General features: G+C 44.5%; 1 protein-coding gene across 1 annotated transcript in view; it reads right to left on the bottom strand.

Moving 5' to 3' along the window:
- CCDC174 (coiled-coil domain containing 174) overlaps window positions 1-14,266 on the bottom strand; it is a 50,795-nt gene extending 36,529 nt beyond the window's left edge. The window contains 3 exon segments of the mRNA XM_029601384.1: window positions 2,654-2,754; window positions 3,221-3,325; window positions 14,116-14,266. Coding sequence (XP_029457244.1) covers window positions 2,654-2,754; window positions 3,221-3,325; window positions 14,116-14,157 — 248 coding nt within the window. The 5' untranslated portion in view covers window positions 14,158-14,266.
- Window positions 14,267-17,652: the final 3,386 nt, after the last annotated feature.

Raw genomic sequence — 17,652 nt, 5'->3', positions numbered from 1 at the left:
GGCAGTCCACACCTTCTCACCCAGGACAAGGGAACACTGCTACATCCTCTACACTCCTCACTACACCTCACGGCATGGAGATTGAAAGGTCATACCTTAGTATCCAGGTTTATGAAAGGCACACCTCTGTCCATTTGTACACAAACCACCAGTTCTGTGGGACATTAATACAATTCTCAAACAGCTAATGCTTTCGCCCTTTGAACCTTTGGAAACTTGTCACCTGCGCTACCTTTCCTGGAAGGTGTTTTTTATGGTTGCTTTAACTTCTGCAAGAAGAGTTAGTGAATTGCAAGCCTTAGTTCACTACCCTCCTTATCTTCAATTTCACCATGACAAGGTGACCCTATGCACTCACCCTGTTTCTACCAAAGGTGATCTCCAGTTTCCACATTAACCAGACCATCACCTTGCCCACATTCCATTCTAAACCTCATGCTAACGCTAATGAGAAGAAATTACACACTTTAGATTGCAAATGTGCGCTAGCGTACTACAAAAGACGCACACTTTCACCCAATCGACGCACACTTTCACCCAATTGACCTTCACAACTATTTCCTTCTGAACGCTCCAGGGCGTCCTGTTACAAAAAGAACTTTATCCGCATGGATATCGAACTGTATACAGTTCTGTTATCAACAAAGGTCGCAAACTTTACCTGAAACACCTAAGGCGCATCAGGTGAGTGCCATGGCAGCCTCGATCGCTCTCTACATCAAGTTCCTGTCATAGACATATGTAAAGCGGCGACATGGTCCTCACTTCACACCTTCACATCCCACTATTGATAAACAAACAGCAAATGATGCCCTAGTGGGGTGGACTATCCTTCAGAAGAGCACAGATTCCATATAATTACAGCCTTCATAGGAACTGTCTGATATGTTTCATTGTACTGAGCAAAAAAAACCCGATTATTACACATTACCTGCTCAATACATCAGCTGGGGACTCCCAGACAGCATGGCTAATTCAGCTGCTTATCTACGTGAAAAGAGCAAGTTTGCTTACCGTAAACGGTGTTTTCCGTAGATAGCAGATGAATTAGCCATGCTGGCCCGCCCGCCTCCCCGGACAGTTCTAGCATACCTAACTCTCTTTGATACTGACTGAGGAGACTGAGGTAATCCTGTCAGGATACAGGAAGGAGCACCTAGCTGAAAGACTTTGAGAGACTTAGCTCCGCCACCTAGTGGCACGGAAGACGTACCCAGACAGCCTGGCTAACTCATCTGCTATCTACGGAAAACACCGTTTACGGTAAGCAAACTTGCTCTTATTATTAATAATACAGGTGACAATCACATGACAGCTGAACACTGATTTAGTTGGCTATGTTTTAGCCAATTAAGTTAAGCTTCTAGGTTAAGGCTGAAAACTTGCTTAGATCTAGCTGGCCAAAATATAGCCAGTTAGAGTAAGCCAGCTTTTCTTGCGGTCCTTCCCCTGACCTAGCACCATCCCTACAACTGCCCGGAATATGAGCAGTTAAATATAGGTGACTATATTTAGCTGCTCAGTGGGGGGAATTTTTATCTAAGGGATCCATTCCTTAGATAGCCAGCTAGATCCCTTTGAATATCTTCCCCATGATGGTCCTTTTTATACTAAGACTGGCAGACAGAAGTGTGTTTTCTGTGAAGATTTGTTATAGCAGAATTTGGCTGTTACAACAGATTCTGTTCTCAAAAGGTCTAACCAAATCTCAGTATAAACGGAGAGACACTCTGTACTTGTAAGATTAAAAAGGTAGAGCAATGCCCTTACTTTTTATATTATTTTTTTGGAACTTTGGCTTGCATATCCAAATGATGCTCAAGGTGATTTATAGCATTATTAGAATTCAGGTGCAATGAATGCTGGCCCTTAAGAGCTTACAATCTCTTTGGATATCTGAAACAAAAGGAGATAATGTGGTTTGCCCAAAGTCATGAGCAGTGACAGCGGGGGATGGGATTAGAACCCTGGTTTCCCCTGGTTGTTAGCCCTATGCTCTAACCATTGTGCCAAATTTTCCATTACACCAAAGATCTGATTTCTTTAGATCATTGCTTTACCAGTGCAATCTGGCGATTAGTGGGGTGTGCGTGCAGGTTGCCATAGAAAGCAAATGAGCTAATGAGTATGAACAAAAACTAGTGAAACACCTAACATGAGAGGGGAATAAGACTACGGTGGAACAAACACAATCCATAAAAAATGGCAAAATGGAGATGTTCTGACATACTGACTAGACAGGAGCCAGAATAAAAGCAGTTACTTTAAGGCTAAACAAAATGTGGATGAAAATTTTTAGCTAGGATATGAAGAATCAGGAAAGCTGGATCTTGTGCTTTCAGTCGGCCAACTTGCCTTTTGCAAATAAAGTGTCAAATGACCTTAGGATGGGAGCGAAACAGTGTAAAGCTGCCAGACACTGATAAGATAAATCACGTTCAAGTTCCCTGACATTTCAGCAGCTATAAAATCATTTGAAAGTTCTATTTGGTAATGAGACTTATTCCCCGATCACAGTGTGAACTTCCGGTATTTTAGCAGTAGAAGATGACAACTTGCATCGTATTGTGTTTCAAATGTCAGGAAATATGATGGGTCTTACAAAATGAAAAGGAAAATGTTACTATCTGATTTCCCCAGATTTGGGAATTACCTGGCCTTATCCAGTGTCTCTTGTTCTTCAATCTTTTGTTCAACATCTTTCTCCGCCCTATCTGTAACCCCGGTATTTTGCTTGCTCCAGATGTTAGGTTTCTGTAGGATCAGGAGGGGCATTGTAAAGTCACAACTCTCACAAAATTGCTATTCATGAATAAAGCAGGGTAATTTAAAGACCTAATGCTCTAGATCACGGTGTCGCTCGAGAAATGCCAGAGGTATTTACTTAAACAGAGAGAACTTAGTGGGGACAAAAAGAGGTCCTGGGGGGAGTAACTAACAGAGAACAAGAACCGCAAGGCATATAAGTAGGATGCACAAACTGATACTGCATCTTCCTAGCCACACTTTTTGTCTGCAGAGATTTTTCAAAAAACACTTTGATATAGAAAAACTTACCGCAAGTTTAAATCAAAGATTCAGCTTTTATAACATGCTGTAAATTAGTTTGGTCAATCATTTTGACTATTCATAGGTGTATTCAGAATGACGATGCCAGATTCAGACTGAGCTCTAACTCTCTGAAAGGCTGATGATATGTTGTTATATTCTGATTGCTTACCTTGTTGGCTGGTTTGGGTTTTACTGGAACTCCAGCATCTTTCAAAAGTTTTTCTTGCTTGAATTCTTGTTGCTTACGGTAAAGCTCAGCCTTGAGATCTACCAACTGTAGAATTAAAGTTATTATAGTATTACACAGAAACATGTGTCACCAGGTAAACTCCTATCAAAGATGTTCTCTCTTTCATACAGGCCGATACAGTAAAGTGCGTGGGAGAGCTGGCGCTCCGAGGCGAGCGCCCGCTCTCCCAACGCGCGCCCAGGCACCTGTCCTGGGCATGCGATTCAGTATTCAAATGAGGGCCCGCAATAATAAGGAGGCGCTAGCGTGTTCCTAGCGCCTCCTTATTGGTAGAAGCAGCGGCTGTCAGTGGGTTTGACAGCCGACGCTTAATTTTACCAGTGTCGTTTGTCGAACCCGCTGACAGCCACAGGTTCAGAAAATGGACGCCGGCAAAATTGAGCATCCATTTTCCAATCCGCGGGCAGATTTTAATTTTTTTTATTTTTGGGGCCTCTGACTTAATATCGCTATGATATTAAGTCAGAGGGTGTACAGAAAAGCAGTTTTTTCTGCTTTTCTGTACACTTGCCTGGTGCCGGCCGAAATTAAAATGTGCGGCTTGGCTGCACATTTTGCTTTCTGTATCGCGCGGGAATAACTAATAGGCTCATCAACACGCATTTGTATGTGATGCACGCTATTAGTTTTGGGGGGGGGGGAGGGTTGGCTGTGCGTTTTCCACGCGCTATTACCCTTTACTGTATAAGGGGTAATAATAGCGCGTCAAAAACGCGCGGCCAAATGGGGGCTGAGCGCACCGTTCTGTATCGGCCTGATAGTGTCTGGAAACAGAATTTTAGCTATAACATTAACCGCCTGTAATAACACTGAACTTTATCTTCAAAGTCCTAGCTTAGCCATAACAAAAGGCTCAATTATTTACACCAACAGACTCCACTTAAATAATTGAGGCCCCTTTTCTGCAACATTTATAGGCTTGTAATGCACAATGCACATGGAGCTGACTCTCCTCTCAGCCAGCCTGAAGTCTATTTTGCAGCATGAGAAAAAAACAGGAATTTGCACCCAGAACTGAAGAGCCTACTTTCCAGGACACACACACACATCCGTAGTTTGCACATATGCATGAATTAAAAAAAAAAAAAAAGAAAAACCACTCGTCCTCCCTGATATATCCTGAAAATCTGGTGCGGATAGGACCCCCAAACAAAAAGGATATTGGGGACATCCCCCCCCCCAGCAATCTTATGAGCTTTTTTGCCTTCAAACAGTAGACTAATAAAAAGTACAGCGGGATGAATATCTTTTCATATCTGGCAATTTACAGAGCTCAACAGTTCTGCCAGCTGACATCTTATAGTACTGTATCCCATCCTCGTCACTCAGCAAAGCAGGGCCACATCTGTTAGTACAGATATTAGTTTGATTTAAAAGTGAAACTAATGAAAAGCATTGCAGAATTCTAGTAGACACACTGAAGAAAACTGGAGTGGGCTGTGACCCATTTTAAAGGACCGATAAAAATGACGTTGCAGTACACAAGCACTGGAGGCCTCATAGGCCTGCATACTAATGATAAAGATTTGATTTGCCCATCATTAAATCTTCTCAGAAAATTGGCAGTTACATACGGGTGAACACACATGTAATGCTATAGCAGGGATTTTCAACTCCAGCCCACGAGGGCTATAAACAGGTCCAATTTTCTGAATAAGTAAGCAATGTAAATTGGTTCAGTAATTATTAGACCATATTAATTTTTGGATTTTCAATCCAGCTTTTCAAATAATGCTCAAAGTGGTTTATGGCATTTTTAGAATTCAGAGATGTCTGATGAATGCTCATTGTGGATATTCTGAAAACTGGACAGGTTTACACAGCCCTCACTGAAACCCCCTGGCATATATTAACTGCTTTAGGAGTTCTTACAGGTGACAAAATGGGTCTCCAAAATATGAAATGTCCAGCATCATCCAATCAAATGTACGGATTTCCCCTTCCAGTAATCCTAACTTCTTATATTAAGCCACTGCTAACCAAAGCTGTGCTATTGACCCCACAGGATATCTGCCATGAATATTTGCACATACTGGAGATCTAATATTTGCAAATTCATCTCATTTATTTATTCTGGAAATGTATATTCCACTAATCCATAGATCTCAGTGGATAATGAACACACATTCAAAATAGAGTACAACAATAATTTAAAAACAAAATAAAATAATGTACAGTTACAATAAAATAACACCAAACAGTACATAAAACTAAACACATCGGGAAAAGTAGACAACACAAACGTGAAAATCGTGGAACAAACCTACTGGGTCATGTTCTATCTGGGAATGCCTGCTTAAAGAAATTAATTTTTAGCAATTTATGGAAATGGAGCCAATCATTCTCTGATCTAATGAACTCAGGTAATTCGTTCTATAGAATGTGTATTCACTGTGAAATCCAGACTGGCTGTGGGGTTACCAAAACAGGTTTGAGAAGCCTTGGAATAAACAATGCTGCCTTACACATCAGGCAGTTTCTGATCTATTTAGGACCAGCTGAGAATGGGAGTCAAAAAAACAAAACTTTTGCCTTGGGTTAGGGTGAAAATATAGCTCCACGTCCAAGACAAACTGATCCTGTTTTAACTCTTTCCATGTATGGAAATGTAGTTTAGATTGTTCTACTGAGCTCCCTAAGAAAAACAGCTGGGGCTGCAATTGGCAGCCCTTGCCATGTTCACCACCAGCACCCATGACAGAGACTACCTTCAGCAACCTGCTACATTCACCAAATGCCTTGGAATAGGTCCCGATGAAAAGCAGGGCTACATCTCCCTGCAAGTAATGTGGTAAAACCAGGACTGGCTTAACCTGTCCCTTTGGACGTGGAGCCTTGAGGTCACCCTATTCTAGGGATGTGCTTTTGTTTTTTTATGTTTAGCACATGCTAAAACAATTAGTGCATCTAAAATCATTTTAGTACTTTTTAAAAGAAACAGGAAAAAAATTGATTTTGTTTTTCTCTGCACAGTCACTGACTGACTAGTAAGGGCTCGCTACAGAGAACTGCCCTGCTACTGCAGACAAGATGCGTTGCAATTGGAAGATGTCTGTGGTGGTCACAGAGATGGTTCAATTAGGTTCTTACCTGCTAATTGTCTTTCCTTGAATCCTAAGAACATAAAGAATGTATGGCTATACATAAATCACTGGTCAATACATTTCCAAAAATTTTTTAAATTATTTTTATATAATAACAAAACCATATGAACACATGAACAGGTTAATGCAGGATACGCTTGTAATTCAGAAAAAAGAGTGTCCTGCATTAACCTGTTCATGTGTTCATGCGGTTTTGTTAAAATATAAATATATAACAATAATTAAAACATTTTTTTGGAAATGTATTGACCAGTGATTTATGTGTAGCCACACATTCTTTATATTATTTGTTGTTCTATATGTGTGTGTTGTTGACTCCGTCACTACAGTGTGCTTTCCTTTAATCCTGACAGACCAGTCCAGACAAGTGGGATTTGACCTCTTCCAGCAGATGGAGACAGAGAGCAAGCTGATCCGACCTGATGTCTCTCCTTATATATTCTGGTACAGCAGGGAAGGTGTCAGTAGTCTCTTGCCCAAGCTGAATCATTAGGCTTCCCTGGAACTCAAAAGAAGATATTACCAGATGGGAAAAAAGAAAATAGTTTCAATAATAAAGTGGAGGCTCTGAAAAAAAATGAGTATGGGATTGAGCATCACCTGTGCTGCATTTCCTACCTTGAAAAGGGCACTCCTTTCACTTATTTTTATATGTATATCTATGTATACATATGTCCCTTTTTATCCTTTTTTTTGTGTGTGCTTCACCTATTGTTCTTATATATCTCGCTTCTGACCTCCAATTTCTTCTCAGGGTGGGTTCTGAACTGGTCTGTCAAGATTCACGGAAAGACAATTAGCAGGTAAGAGCCTAACTGAATCTTCCTCATTGTCCTGCCAGACAAGTCCAGATACGTGTGATGTACTAAGCAGTACCTAGATTTCTTCTTTGAAGGCTATACTATCCCTATTCTATTGAAGGCAAGAAACTTAGGGGTTCTCATCGATTCCTCCTTGTCTCTACGGCCTCATATTGGGTCCCTGGTTCAATCTTCTTATTACAAGCTTTGCCTGCTGGGCCCTCTGCTTCTCTGTTATTCTGCTTTTCGCACCATCATTCAGTCCCTAATCTTGTCACTCCTGCGTCAGGGGCTTTGCTTTAATTATACTTCAATGTTCACTGGTTTATACTTTGCTCCTGTTCCTTCTTCGGTGCACTGGCTTGAAAAACCAGCTAATTTTATATTGAACTAATGCCTCCGAGTATGCAGCATGGGAACGTCTTGAATTTAAAGCCCAGCGTCAAGGGCAGGCTCTGCGCTGTTTTGATTTTTCTGTGTAGAGTACCACTTCTCTAGACGCACGAGCAAATTATAAACCAGTGAACATTGAAGTATAATTAACAAAGCATAGCCCCTGACACAGCCCTATGTTGGGGCGAAACTCAACCCGAGTTGGGCATATTTTATCGTCCTGTGATTTTTCAAGTATCTAATTAATAAAGGAATTCCCTCAGCTAAGAAGACTGGTCTTGTTTTACCATATTTGCCTTCTGACTCTGTTGATCGCTGCCATAAGTTGTAAGTACTGGCGTGCCTGAGGAGAAGCTGTCAGCATTTCCCTCACCTGATCCTATAGTTTGATGGTCCGCTTGCCTGTTAAGCACACTTTTCCTCTCCTTATATCAGACTGGACTCCGATAAGTCGCACAATTTCTTAATGGCCAGGTTACATTTTTTTTAAATTCTCGATGCAGTAAGCTAATGCTATGCTGATGCACCGGGAGTTAAAATGTGCATTCAGCACAGGCTGAATACCAGAGGTGTTGCTAGATTCTACAAAGATCCGGGGCATGGGCCTTTTTCTTCACCTCCTCCCTCAAGTCCCGTTCCCCCCCCCCCCAGGGTTGCCAACTTTTCCACAGGACTGGACACTTGAGGACTGGGGAGATGGGAGAGACACCTGACTCTCCCCTCATTTGCATAAATTTGCCACCACCTCCCCAGAACCTGCCTTCTGTTCCTTCTATTCTATCATCCCTAGGACAGTGACAATGAACGATCTAGCAATGGATCAACAAAAGCAACAAGGCTATCAATGATGAGTGATGCACTGCTGAATCTATTTGAAACACCATGAGAACGACAGAGCACAATCTGCATAGATGCATGCATTCCATTAATTGTATATGCACATGTGTATTATGGATGCATTACTGATTCTTCCCACTGTTACAGAAATATGAATGCATCAGTCACCCACACCCTTCACCGATCTCTTCTTATAGTGCACTCACAGCTGGCTGAGGGACCCAAACACAGCACAGCATATAGCCACTTACATTCAGCCTTTGTGATACAGTACTGTATAGATTTAAAAATTGTGATACTGAAAATAAATTGGCAATGAATCCTTTGAAAAAAGTGAATTACAATTACAATACAGTAAGACTTCCATTCCAAAATAGCACTAACTGCCAGTACACAAACAGGAACAACCCTAACTATGAAAAGGCAACACTTCAAATATTGCACTAGACCCTAAAACACTAGTACACCTATCAGGAAAATAAAAAGCCAAGCTGCTACAGATCCCTACGCAAAAACTACATGTTAGCATAATACCTTGCCTTAGTCACACATGCAGAACACAGTCAAAGCCTCCCTCAATACTAACTGAAGAGACCATAAAATATATTGTAAATAGAAGCATGCAGACAAACTCAACTTGACACAGCAACAAGCCAGACTCTGTATGCATGCAACAACTGAAAAGCACAAATATTATTCCACATAAAAGATAAAAAAAATAAAATCAAGAAATATAAACATTCTAATAGTAAAATCATATTCATAGAAAGAATAATTATAAAACAGCTGATGAAAAGAATATCTAATTAAAAGTCACACACATTTTTTAATTTCCTAAACTTCAACAAAATATTTCAAAACAGACAACAAACACCCAATAAGGAAAACAAATAAGGAAAGAAAAATCCTCTGCTCTCCATACCTGGGAACTTTTGATTTCCAGTCACCCTGTGATTGTCATGGATTAGTGGGAGAAGGGGCCACACAAACTTTCTTCTCTCTCTTAAATATATATATATACTCCAACACACACACATGCTCACTCCCCCATATGATCTCTCAAATACACACACACATGCTTCCTCACATGCCCTCATGCACACTCGCTTTCTCTGTCCCCAGAACATATGGGCAACAGCAGCCTCCTTCTTGGATCCATGATGTCTCTCTTTCTCAAATACACACAGAACGGCTCTGTCTCTTTTAAACACACAGACTGATTCTGTCACACACACACATGCTTCTCTCTCTCTCTCTCCCCAAAACTTGCCGGGTGCAGGCAGCAAGCAGTTTCTTTCCTCATCCCTGTGGGTGTGCTGATGCAGCAGCCTCTTCCTTGGGCTGCACGGGCCTGGCTGATTCTGCAGTCTCTTCCTTTTCCCTTGTGGGCTGGCTGATACAGCTTTAGCCTCCTTGAGCCACATGGGCCCTGCTGACAGAGCTGCAGTCTCTGTTTTTCACCGTGCGGCTCGGCGGATACAGCTGCAGACTCTTTGGGCCACACAGGCCTCATTAGTCTCTTCCTTAGCAGGAGACATGGCTGAGACTTGGGGCACAGGCTCCGTGTGCTTGGTGCTAGCGACACCTCTGCTGAAGGCGCTTTTTAACGTGGGGGGGGGGGGGGGGGGGGGGGGGGAGAGAGCATGGGGTGGTAGTGGCAAAGCATTTAGTCTGCATGTTTTTGGACAAGCACAGACGGTGATGTGCATTGTCCCAGGGCTGCTCACCACCCTGTGACGTTCCTTTACCCACCATAGCCGGTTGTCACCCTCTTCGTTGGGTTTCCTTTTCTTTCCTGCACTTTCTCTGTCACTCACCTTTACAATTGCTCTCTGCTACTCCCTGGTGACAATAAACCCAGCCCTGACCTCTTCCCATGGATAGTAAGGGCTTTTCTGGACTGCTTTGCTCAGGCTCTGGTTGATCAGAATCTTTACCTGGAATTTTTGGTCAGTCTCACCTTTCTGCATCTTTGTTGGTAGAAGTTTTGAAACTGGTGCAGCTGGAAGTAGCTTTGTGTTTATGGTTTTGCTGTCTGCTTGGCCATCTTTTAGTCACTGAGAGCAATAAAATGTTGCCAACTTGTTAAGTGCACTGCAGCACTGGAAACTTAACTCCATCTTTAACAAGGAGTAAAATATCATGTGCTAAGAAAACTTGGGGTAGGCCAAGCACACCTCTCTGCATCGGGTAGTGCTGATTAATGCCTTCATTTGCATGCGATTGCCATGCGAGGGTATTAACCAGGACTCACAGCTTTAAATGCACATTTTGTGGGCGTAAAACTCCCTCCTGCATCGGCAGTGAGGTTTACATGCCCAAAATGTGCGTTCAAGTGCAGGTAAAGTTCGGCTGAACGCACTTTATTGCATCAGCCTGCGAGATAGGTCAGTTTTGATCCAGCTGGCTCTTGTCTCTGTTCACCACTCATTCCAACTTCTCCAGCGTCTGCATGACTTTGTCTGTCACTTGGGGTCCCTCCAGCAAGGAATCTGTTCTTATCAACCAACTGTCCAGATACGGGTGTATTCTTATTCCTTCTCTCTGTGCAGGTAGGCTGCTACCACTACTGTTACTTTTGTGAAGGTCCTGGGGGCTGAGGCTAGCCCAAAAGGCAAAGCCTTGAATTGAAAGGGGCTTTCCAATACAGCACAGTACAGGTAGTGCTGATGATGCTGTCTGATTGGGTTGTGGAGATATGCTTCCGACAGATCCGACACTGATGGGTTCTCTCCTTTTCTTACTGCACTGATCACAGACTTCAAGGTCTCCATGCAGAAGACTGGTTTGCACCTTTCAGATCTAGAACCGAACGAAATGTCTCTTCCTTAGTTGGAACAACAAAGTAAAACTGAATATCTTCCTATCTCTTCTCCTGGCACAGGTACCACTGCTTCCAGATAAAGTAGTCTGTTTATTGTTGCTTTACTGCTTTCTTTTTTTTTTTTTATTTTGTATGGGGAAAAGAACAAAGGCTTCTCTTATTAGGGCTTCCAGCTCCAAGGCATTACCCCGCCACACAACTTCTAAGACCACTCCTTGTAGTATTGCTGTAGATGTCTGCCTATGGGCGGGAGCGAGGAATGGCCTGCTGCAATGTCACTGAGAATCCTTACTTGATGCTGGCTCTCAGCTGTCTCTGCCTTTGTCACTGCACCTGCTACTTGGAAAGGGCTGAATCTTATCCAGTGGCATGGATCTCTGCACACTGGATGATTTAGGCAACCTATATTGCTTATTCTCCTTCAGCTGAGCCCTGCTCAGCCTTCCTCTAGTAGAGCTGCTTTTTTCCTCTGGTACTCTCTGTGGTTTTGACTTCCCCAAGTCTTTAACCAGCTTCTCCAGGTCTTCCCCAAACAAGAGTCTACCCTTGAATGGGAGTCTGCACAATCTGGCCTTTGAGAATGATTCAGCTGCCCAATTTTTAAACCAGAGGAAGCGCCTGGCATGACTGTCGTCGCCAGCTGCTAGGCCGTTGACCTGTCCAGATCGTATAGGGTATCAGCTATAAAGGCTCCTGCCACTGCTGCATCCACCCTGGGAGGTCCAGAACAGGCAGTCACGCTCTTGCTGTTGCAGGGGCTACAGCTTTTCCATGGCTCTCCTGCTCTTGAATGTTGCATCAAGGCATTCCCATTCTGCACCAAGCATATAGCTGTATGGATGGGGAAGACCTTGGCCAATTTCTTAATTCCTGTGAGGAATGGATCCCCTCTGGCCCCTCCTCCTTTGGCTTGTTATACAGTTTGACAGAGTGGGACACTTTAGAGATTAAGGCCTCAGTTCCTTAGCCCTGAATAATCTAACTGTGGAGTCTGCTGCCATCTCTGTCTCCTCTCCTTGGGAATCTTACAAGGAGACTCTCTCTTCTTTACCTGATAGGGAATCTTCCCCCTGGCCTGACTCGTGTGCTGAGTGCAGTCTTGGTTTCTTGGCTTGCTGGGCTGTTTCCATAAGGTGTATTACAGCATTATGCCTTTTCTTTCCCTTTAATTGACAGAATTTTTTGTGCATTACCAAAACAAACTCTGAAGTAAAATCTTCCTCCTCCTCCTCCTTTTCTGAGCCCTGCAGTCCCAAACCTTCCCATAGGTCTTCAGCAATGGCTCCAAGACTGTGGAGAACTGTCTGGCTCATCCCGCAGCTGCTCCAGACTCTAATAGAGCAGAAAAAGCTGACTCGGAAAGGCTGCATTGTTACAGGAGCTCTGCTCTTCCGGCACTCCTCTCTCCTGCTTGTACTGCATTTAGCTCAGCCTATCATGGCTCCTGCAAAATTACCTTGCCATACTAGGCACATGCTGGGCCCCGCATTTGACACACTTTCAACTCTGCTCCATATCTGCTCCGGGGGGAAAGGGGGTTCCTGGGAGTGCACAACAGGTCAAGTCACCACTGCTAGCCTCAGGCTGTGCCTTCTCACCTGCAGTTTTTTTTCCAAGCTTCTTAAAGGCACAGAGCACAACTGTGCCTTTAATCAAAAAAGGGAACTACAGTGATCTTGCTGAGATTGCCCTGGAGGAGGAACAGCAGCCACCCTTCTAACTGTTGTCCTGGAGGAACCCCCAACTCAGCCACAGTTCCCACTGAGGAAATCAGCTTGGCATTAACACTTCTGCCCCAGAATCATCTTTCCTCCACCTTCCTACTGCACCAGACATCTCCTGCCATCTGCTGGCAGCAAAGAACTAACGACACCTTCCGTACTGTACTGGAGTATATAGGGAGGGACAACAGGTCAGATCAGCTTGCTTTCTGCCGCCATCTGCTGGTAGAGGGGACAAATCCCACTTGTCTGTACTGGTGTCAGGATTCAAGGAAAAACAATTAGCAGGTAAGAACTTAATTGAACCTTAGAAGGCATCTGTGGGTTCACCAGTCAGGAAGTTCAGTCCATGGCAATGCAGATATTGAGAGGTTTACAAGGATTCCTCCAGGGCTGTGGAACCGTGTCATATGGCTCGGGAGGGTTCCCACAGGTTACACGGCCAGACTGATTGGACCGAAAGCCACTTACCATTCTGAAAATCACTATGTTCCTCCATACCCCCCATACAAACATTTATGTAGCAGCCGTTGTGATGGAGCTGCTTAGCAGGATTTTTTTTTTTTGACTGACCAGCTCAGACATTTGTACTGACAGCCTCAATTTTTTAGAGACATTTTACCGTTCTCATTTTGTGCTCAGCTGGTTTTACTATGCCAGAACGAACTTCCCAATATTCTCTTCGTGATCTTGCAACCAGTCAGGAGCGCGGGACATTGCAGCCAGCTCTATGGATGCTTGATCACCCCCAATGTTTAAGAAATGCCTTCACTGTGTCCAGTAAGGTGTAATTTTCGTTGATTTTTTTTACCCCCCAACCATTTTGAAAAGTTGGCTCCTATAACTCTAGATATCCGACATGAATATGCATGAGTTAGATCTGCGTGTGCCCAGGTATCCATCTCATTCATATTCATGGTGGATAACAGCAGTGAGGTCACCAGGACAGTGCGGGAAACCCCGTAACTTTACTGTCGTCCGGTAGAGCCAAAGGCAGTAATTCATACCCTGCTCCTGCCCGGAAAGTCCTTTACCGATAGCTGTTTGTTTTCGTAATTCTCGGTACGCTCTCAGGCAGCTTCCCGCTCCCTCCCTGCAGCCTGTTTGACCATGTTTCAGACCCCTGAGCCCTCACCGACGCTGCTGTCACATCCAGGGCTTTCTTCCTCCGCTCCATGTCTAGAACGGCCGGAAACCGACCACCGTCGCAACTCTGCCGTAAAGCGCACCGCTCTTCCGGCCCAGGCCAGACGCCATGTTGGGATGGGCAAGGTCCGGACGGCGGGGCGGGGCGGGCCCTGAAAGCAGAGAGCAGAACACGGATGGATGGAGACCCGGAAAAATGGTTTGGGGGCTACCTCTGCTGGAGACAAATAATCGGCAGCCCCTAAAGTTATTCTCTGCCTTTAAATGTCTTAAAATATCCTTAACATAATGCACTGCAGTTTTATATAATTCGAATAGATGCATCATTGTTTTATTTCTATAAATCTACAGCACATTGTGACACGGGCCGATACAGAAAAATCCGCGGGAGAGCCGGCGAGCGCCCGCTCTCCTGGGCGCGCGCGATTCAGAAAAAAAAATTGTAAATGAGGGCCCGCGGTAAAGGGAGGCGCTAGGGACACTAGTGCGTCCCTAGCGCCTCCTTTTTGACAGAAGCGGCGGCTGTCAGCGGGTTTGACAGCCGACGCTCAATTTTACCGGCGTTGGTTCTGGAATCCGCTGACAGGCACGGGTTCGGAAAATGGACACCTGCAAAATTGAGCGCCCGTCTTCCAACCCGTGGGCCGCGGGCAGATTTTTTTTTTTTTTTTTTTGGGGCCCCCGACTTAATATTGCTATGATATTAAGTCGGAGGGTGTACAGAAAAGCAGTTTTTTCTGCCTTTCTGTACACTTTCTCGGTGACGGCCGAAATTAAAATGTGCGGCTTGGCTGCACATTTTACTTTCTGTATCACGCGGGAATTACTAATAGGCCCATGAACATGCATTTGCATGTTGCAGGGTGCTATTAGTTTTGGGGGGGGTTGGCCGCACATTTTCCACACGCTATTACCCCTTACTGTATAAGGGGTAAAAATAGTGCGTCAAAAACGCGCGGCCAAATGGGGCTAACAGTGCACTCAGCATCGGCCCGTGTGTATGAAATCCAAGGATCGATAGGCACAGCAGAATAATGTACTGAGAATGAAACAGATACGGGCGATACAGAAAGAAGCATGGGAGAGCCGGCGAGCGCCCGCTCTCCCGACTGCACGCACAGGCCAGTGTCCTGGGCGCGCGATTCAGTATCGGCCCGCATGCAAATGAGGGCCTGTGGTAAAAGGAAGCGCTAGGGACACTAGCGCGTTCGTAGCACCTCCTTTTTGAGAGAAGTGGTGGCTGTCAGCGGGTTTGACAGCCGACGCTCAATTTTACTGGCGTTGGTTCGCGAACCTGCTGACAGCCACGGGTTTGGAAAAAGGATGCCGGCAAAATTGAGCATCCTTCTTTCAACCAGGGGGCCGCAGGCAGATTTTTAATTTTTAATTTTTTTTTATTTTTGGGGCCTCCGACTTAATATCACTATGATATTAAGTCGGAGGGTGTACAGAAAAGCAGTTTTTTCTGCTTTTCTGTACACTTTCCCGGTGCTGGCCGAAATGAAAATGTGTGGCTTCGCTGCACATTTTACTTTCTGTATCGCACGAGAATGACTAATAGTGCCCGCAACATCCAAATGCATGTTGCGGGCACTATTAGTTTCGGGAGGGTTGGCCGCGCGTTTTTAACGCGCTATTTTTACCCCTTATACAGTAAGCCAAACGCAGGGCTAACAGTGCGATCCACTGGAGCGCACTTTACTGTATTGGCCCATAAGAAAGCAACATATCGTCATGGAAAGCAAAGTGCCTAAGGTAGAAAGGAAAGTAAGCTGACGCCTCACACAGAACCAAAAGTCACAAGAATCTCTATTTCAAGAAGAAGGAATAAAAGCCAAAGGGAGAGACTTTGGACTGGAAGCTGTTCTATTAGAGTTGCAAGTCAATGTGACAAAATACATCTCTTTACAGTTATGTTTCATTCACTTCGAATCGAGATAGAACCACCTCACATGAGTGATCAAAGAGGAAATTTTCAAATAAAATATGATTGACTTTGGACAGCCAATACGCTAGAAACCAACTGAACAGGTTCCTTCACACACTCTTACTAATTTCTAGCAATCATTTATAATGCTATTGTAAACAAAACACAAATGTCTTGGTACGCACTACTTTTACAGGGTGATAAAAGAATGTGCTCCCACTCAAAATCGTTACTAAAAGTAGCTAAAGTTACACTTTATATTTGAAAAATGCTAATTGTGGACATGATTATGAAGGTCCCTAAATAGAAGAAAGTAATTTTCTGTGAGTAATCACTTGGCAGCAGAGGTTGAGTAGAGCAGAAAAGGGGGCAGGGGTGGCAGAGAAGAGTGGAATAATGTGTCCAGATTTGGTAATCAATGAGGTTTGGTAATTGTGAAGAACAACTAAGAATGTTAAATAACGAAGAAAGAGCCAAAGGTTACTAGATATTTCCCGCAGGCACAAAATGAGAAGAACACCTCTGACCCAAAGGTTAGCTTGTTTCAGCACCTACTCCATGGACAGCTCAGGACAGGCAGCTAGAGCTGGGCTTTACTCCTGGGGGAATTCTGCGCACACATTTTCTAAATTCTGCAAAATTCTGCACGTTTATTGGTCAAAATAACACAATATTTTTTGCAAATTATTCTGCATTTCAGTGCAAACCACTATTTTCCTGAAAGGAGGTAAACAGGAACTGAAGAACAGATAAAAGGATGATTCACATCACCTGTTCTAGGCCAGAGGTAGCAACCCATGGTTGAGCAGACAATGGCTGCCGCTGCTACTTGAATCAGAAAGCTAGCTCCAAGCCTCACATGCAGCAGCAGGAGTCGCATTTAACCAGACATCTCCTGCTGCTGTGGGGCCGGTCTCTTGCAGTAGGAGATGATGTTTGGTTAAATGCAACCTCTGCAGCAGAAGTCAGAGTTCGCTTAGCTGTCCAGTGCCAGGACACACATGTCAAAGGCTGCAGACCTCTGGCTCAGAATAATGGAAATATGAATGTCCCTTGGCCTCTGCCCCGTCCCCATTCACCTGCTTTCACCTCATACCTTGAGCCCCCACTGGAAACAATCTCTCCTCCTCCCCCTCCCCTCTCTCTTTCCCCTCCCCTCTCTCACTCTCACTCTCCCTCCCTCTCTCTCCCTCTCCTCTCCCTCTTCCCCTTCCCTCTCTCTTCTCCCTCTCCCCCTTCCCACTCCCCCTCTCTCCTCCCTCCTCTCCCCTCTCCCCCTCTCCCCTCTCTCTCCTCCCCCTCTCCCTCCTTCCCCTCTCTCTCTCCCCTATCTCTCCCTCCCTCTCCCCTTCCCTCTCTCCACTTCCCTTCCCCTTCCCATCTCTGTCCCTCTCTCCCTCCCTCTTCTCCCCTTCCCTCTCCCCTCTCTCCCCTCTCTCTCCTCCCTCCCTCCCCTCCTCTCTCTCACTACCACTTCCCATTGCTAATTATTCCCTGCATTCTCTCTCTCCTCCATCGCTAATTCTCTCCCTCCCTCTCTCTCTCCCCTCCCCTCTGTCTCCCTCCCCTCTCTCTCTCCCTATCCCTCCCTCTCCCCTT

The sequence above is a fragment of the Rhinatrema bivittatum genome, chromosome 4 (genome assembly GCF_901001135.1).
Source record: "Rhinatrema bivittatum chromosome 4, aRhiBiv1.1, whole genome shotgun sequence".
Lineage (NCBI taxonomy): Eukaryota > Metazoa > Chordata > Amphibia > Gymnophiona > Rhinatrematidae > Rhinatrema > Rhinatrema bivittatum.
This window is presented reverse-complemented; position numbering and strand designations above follow the sequence as displayed.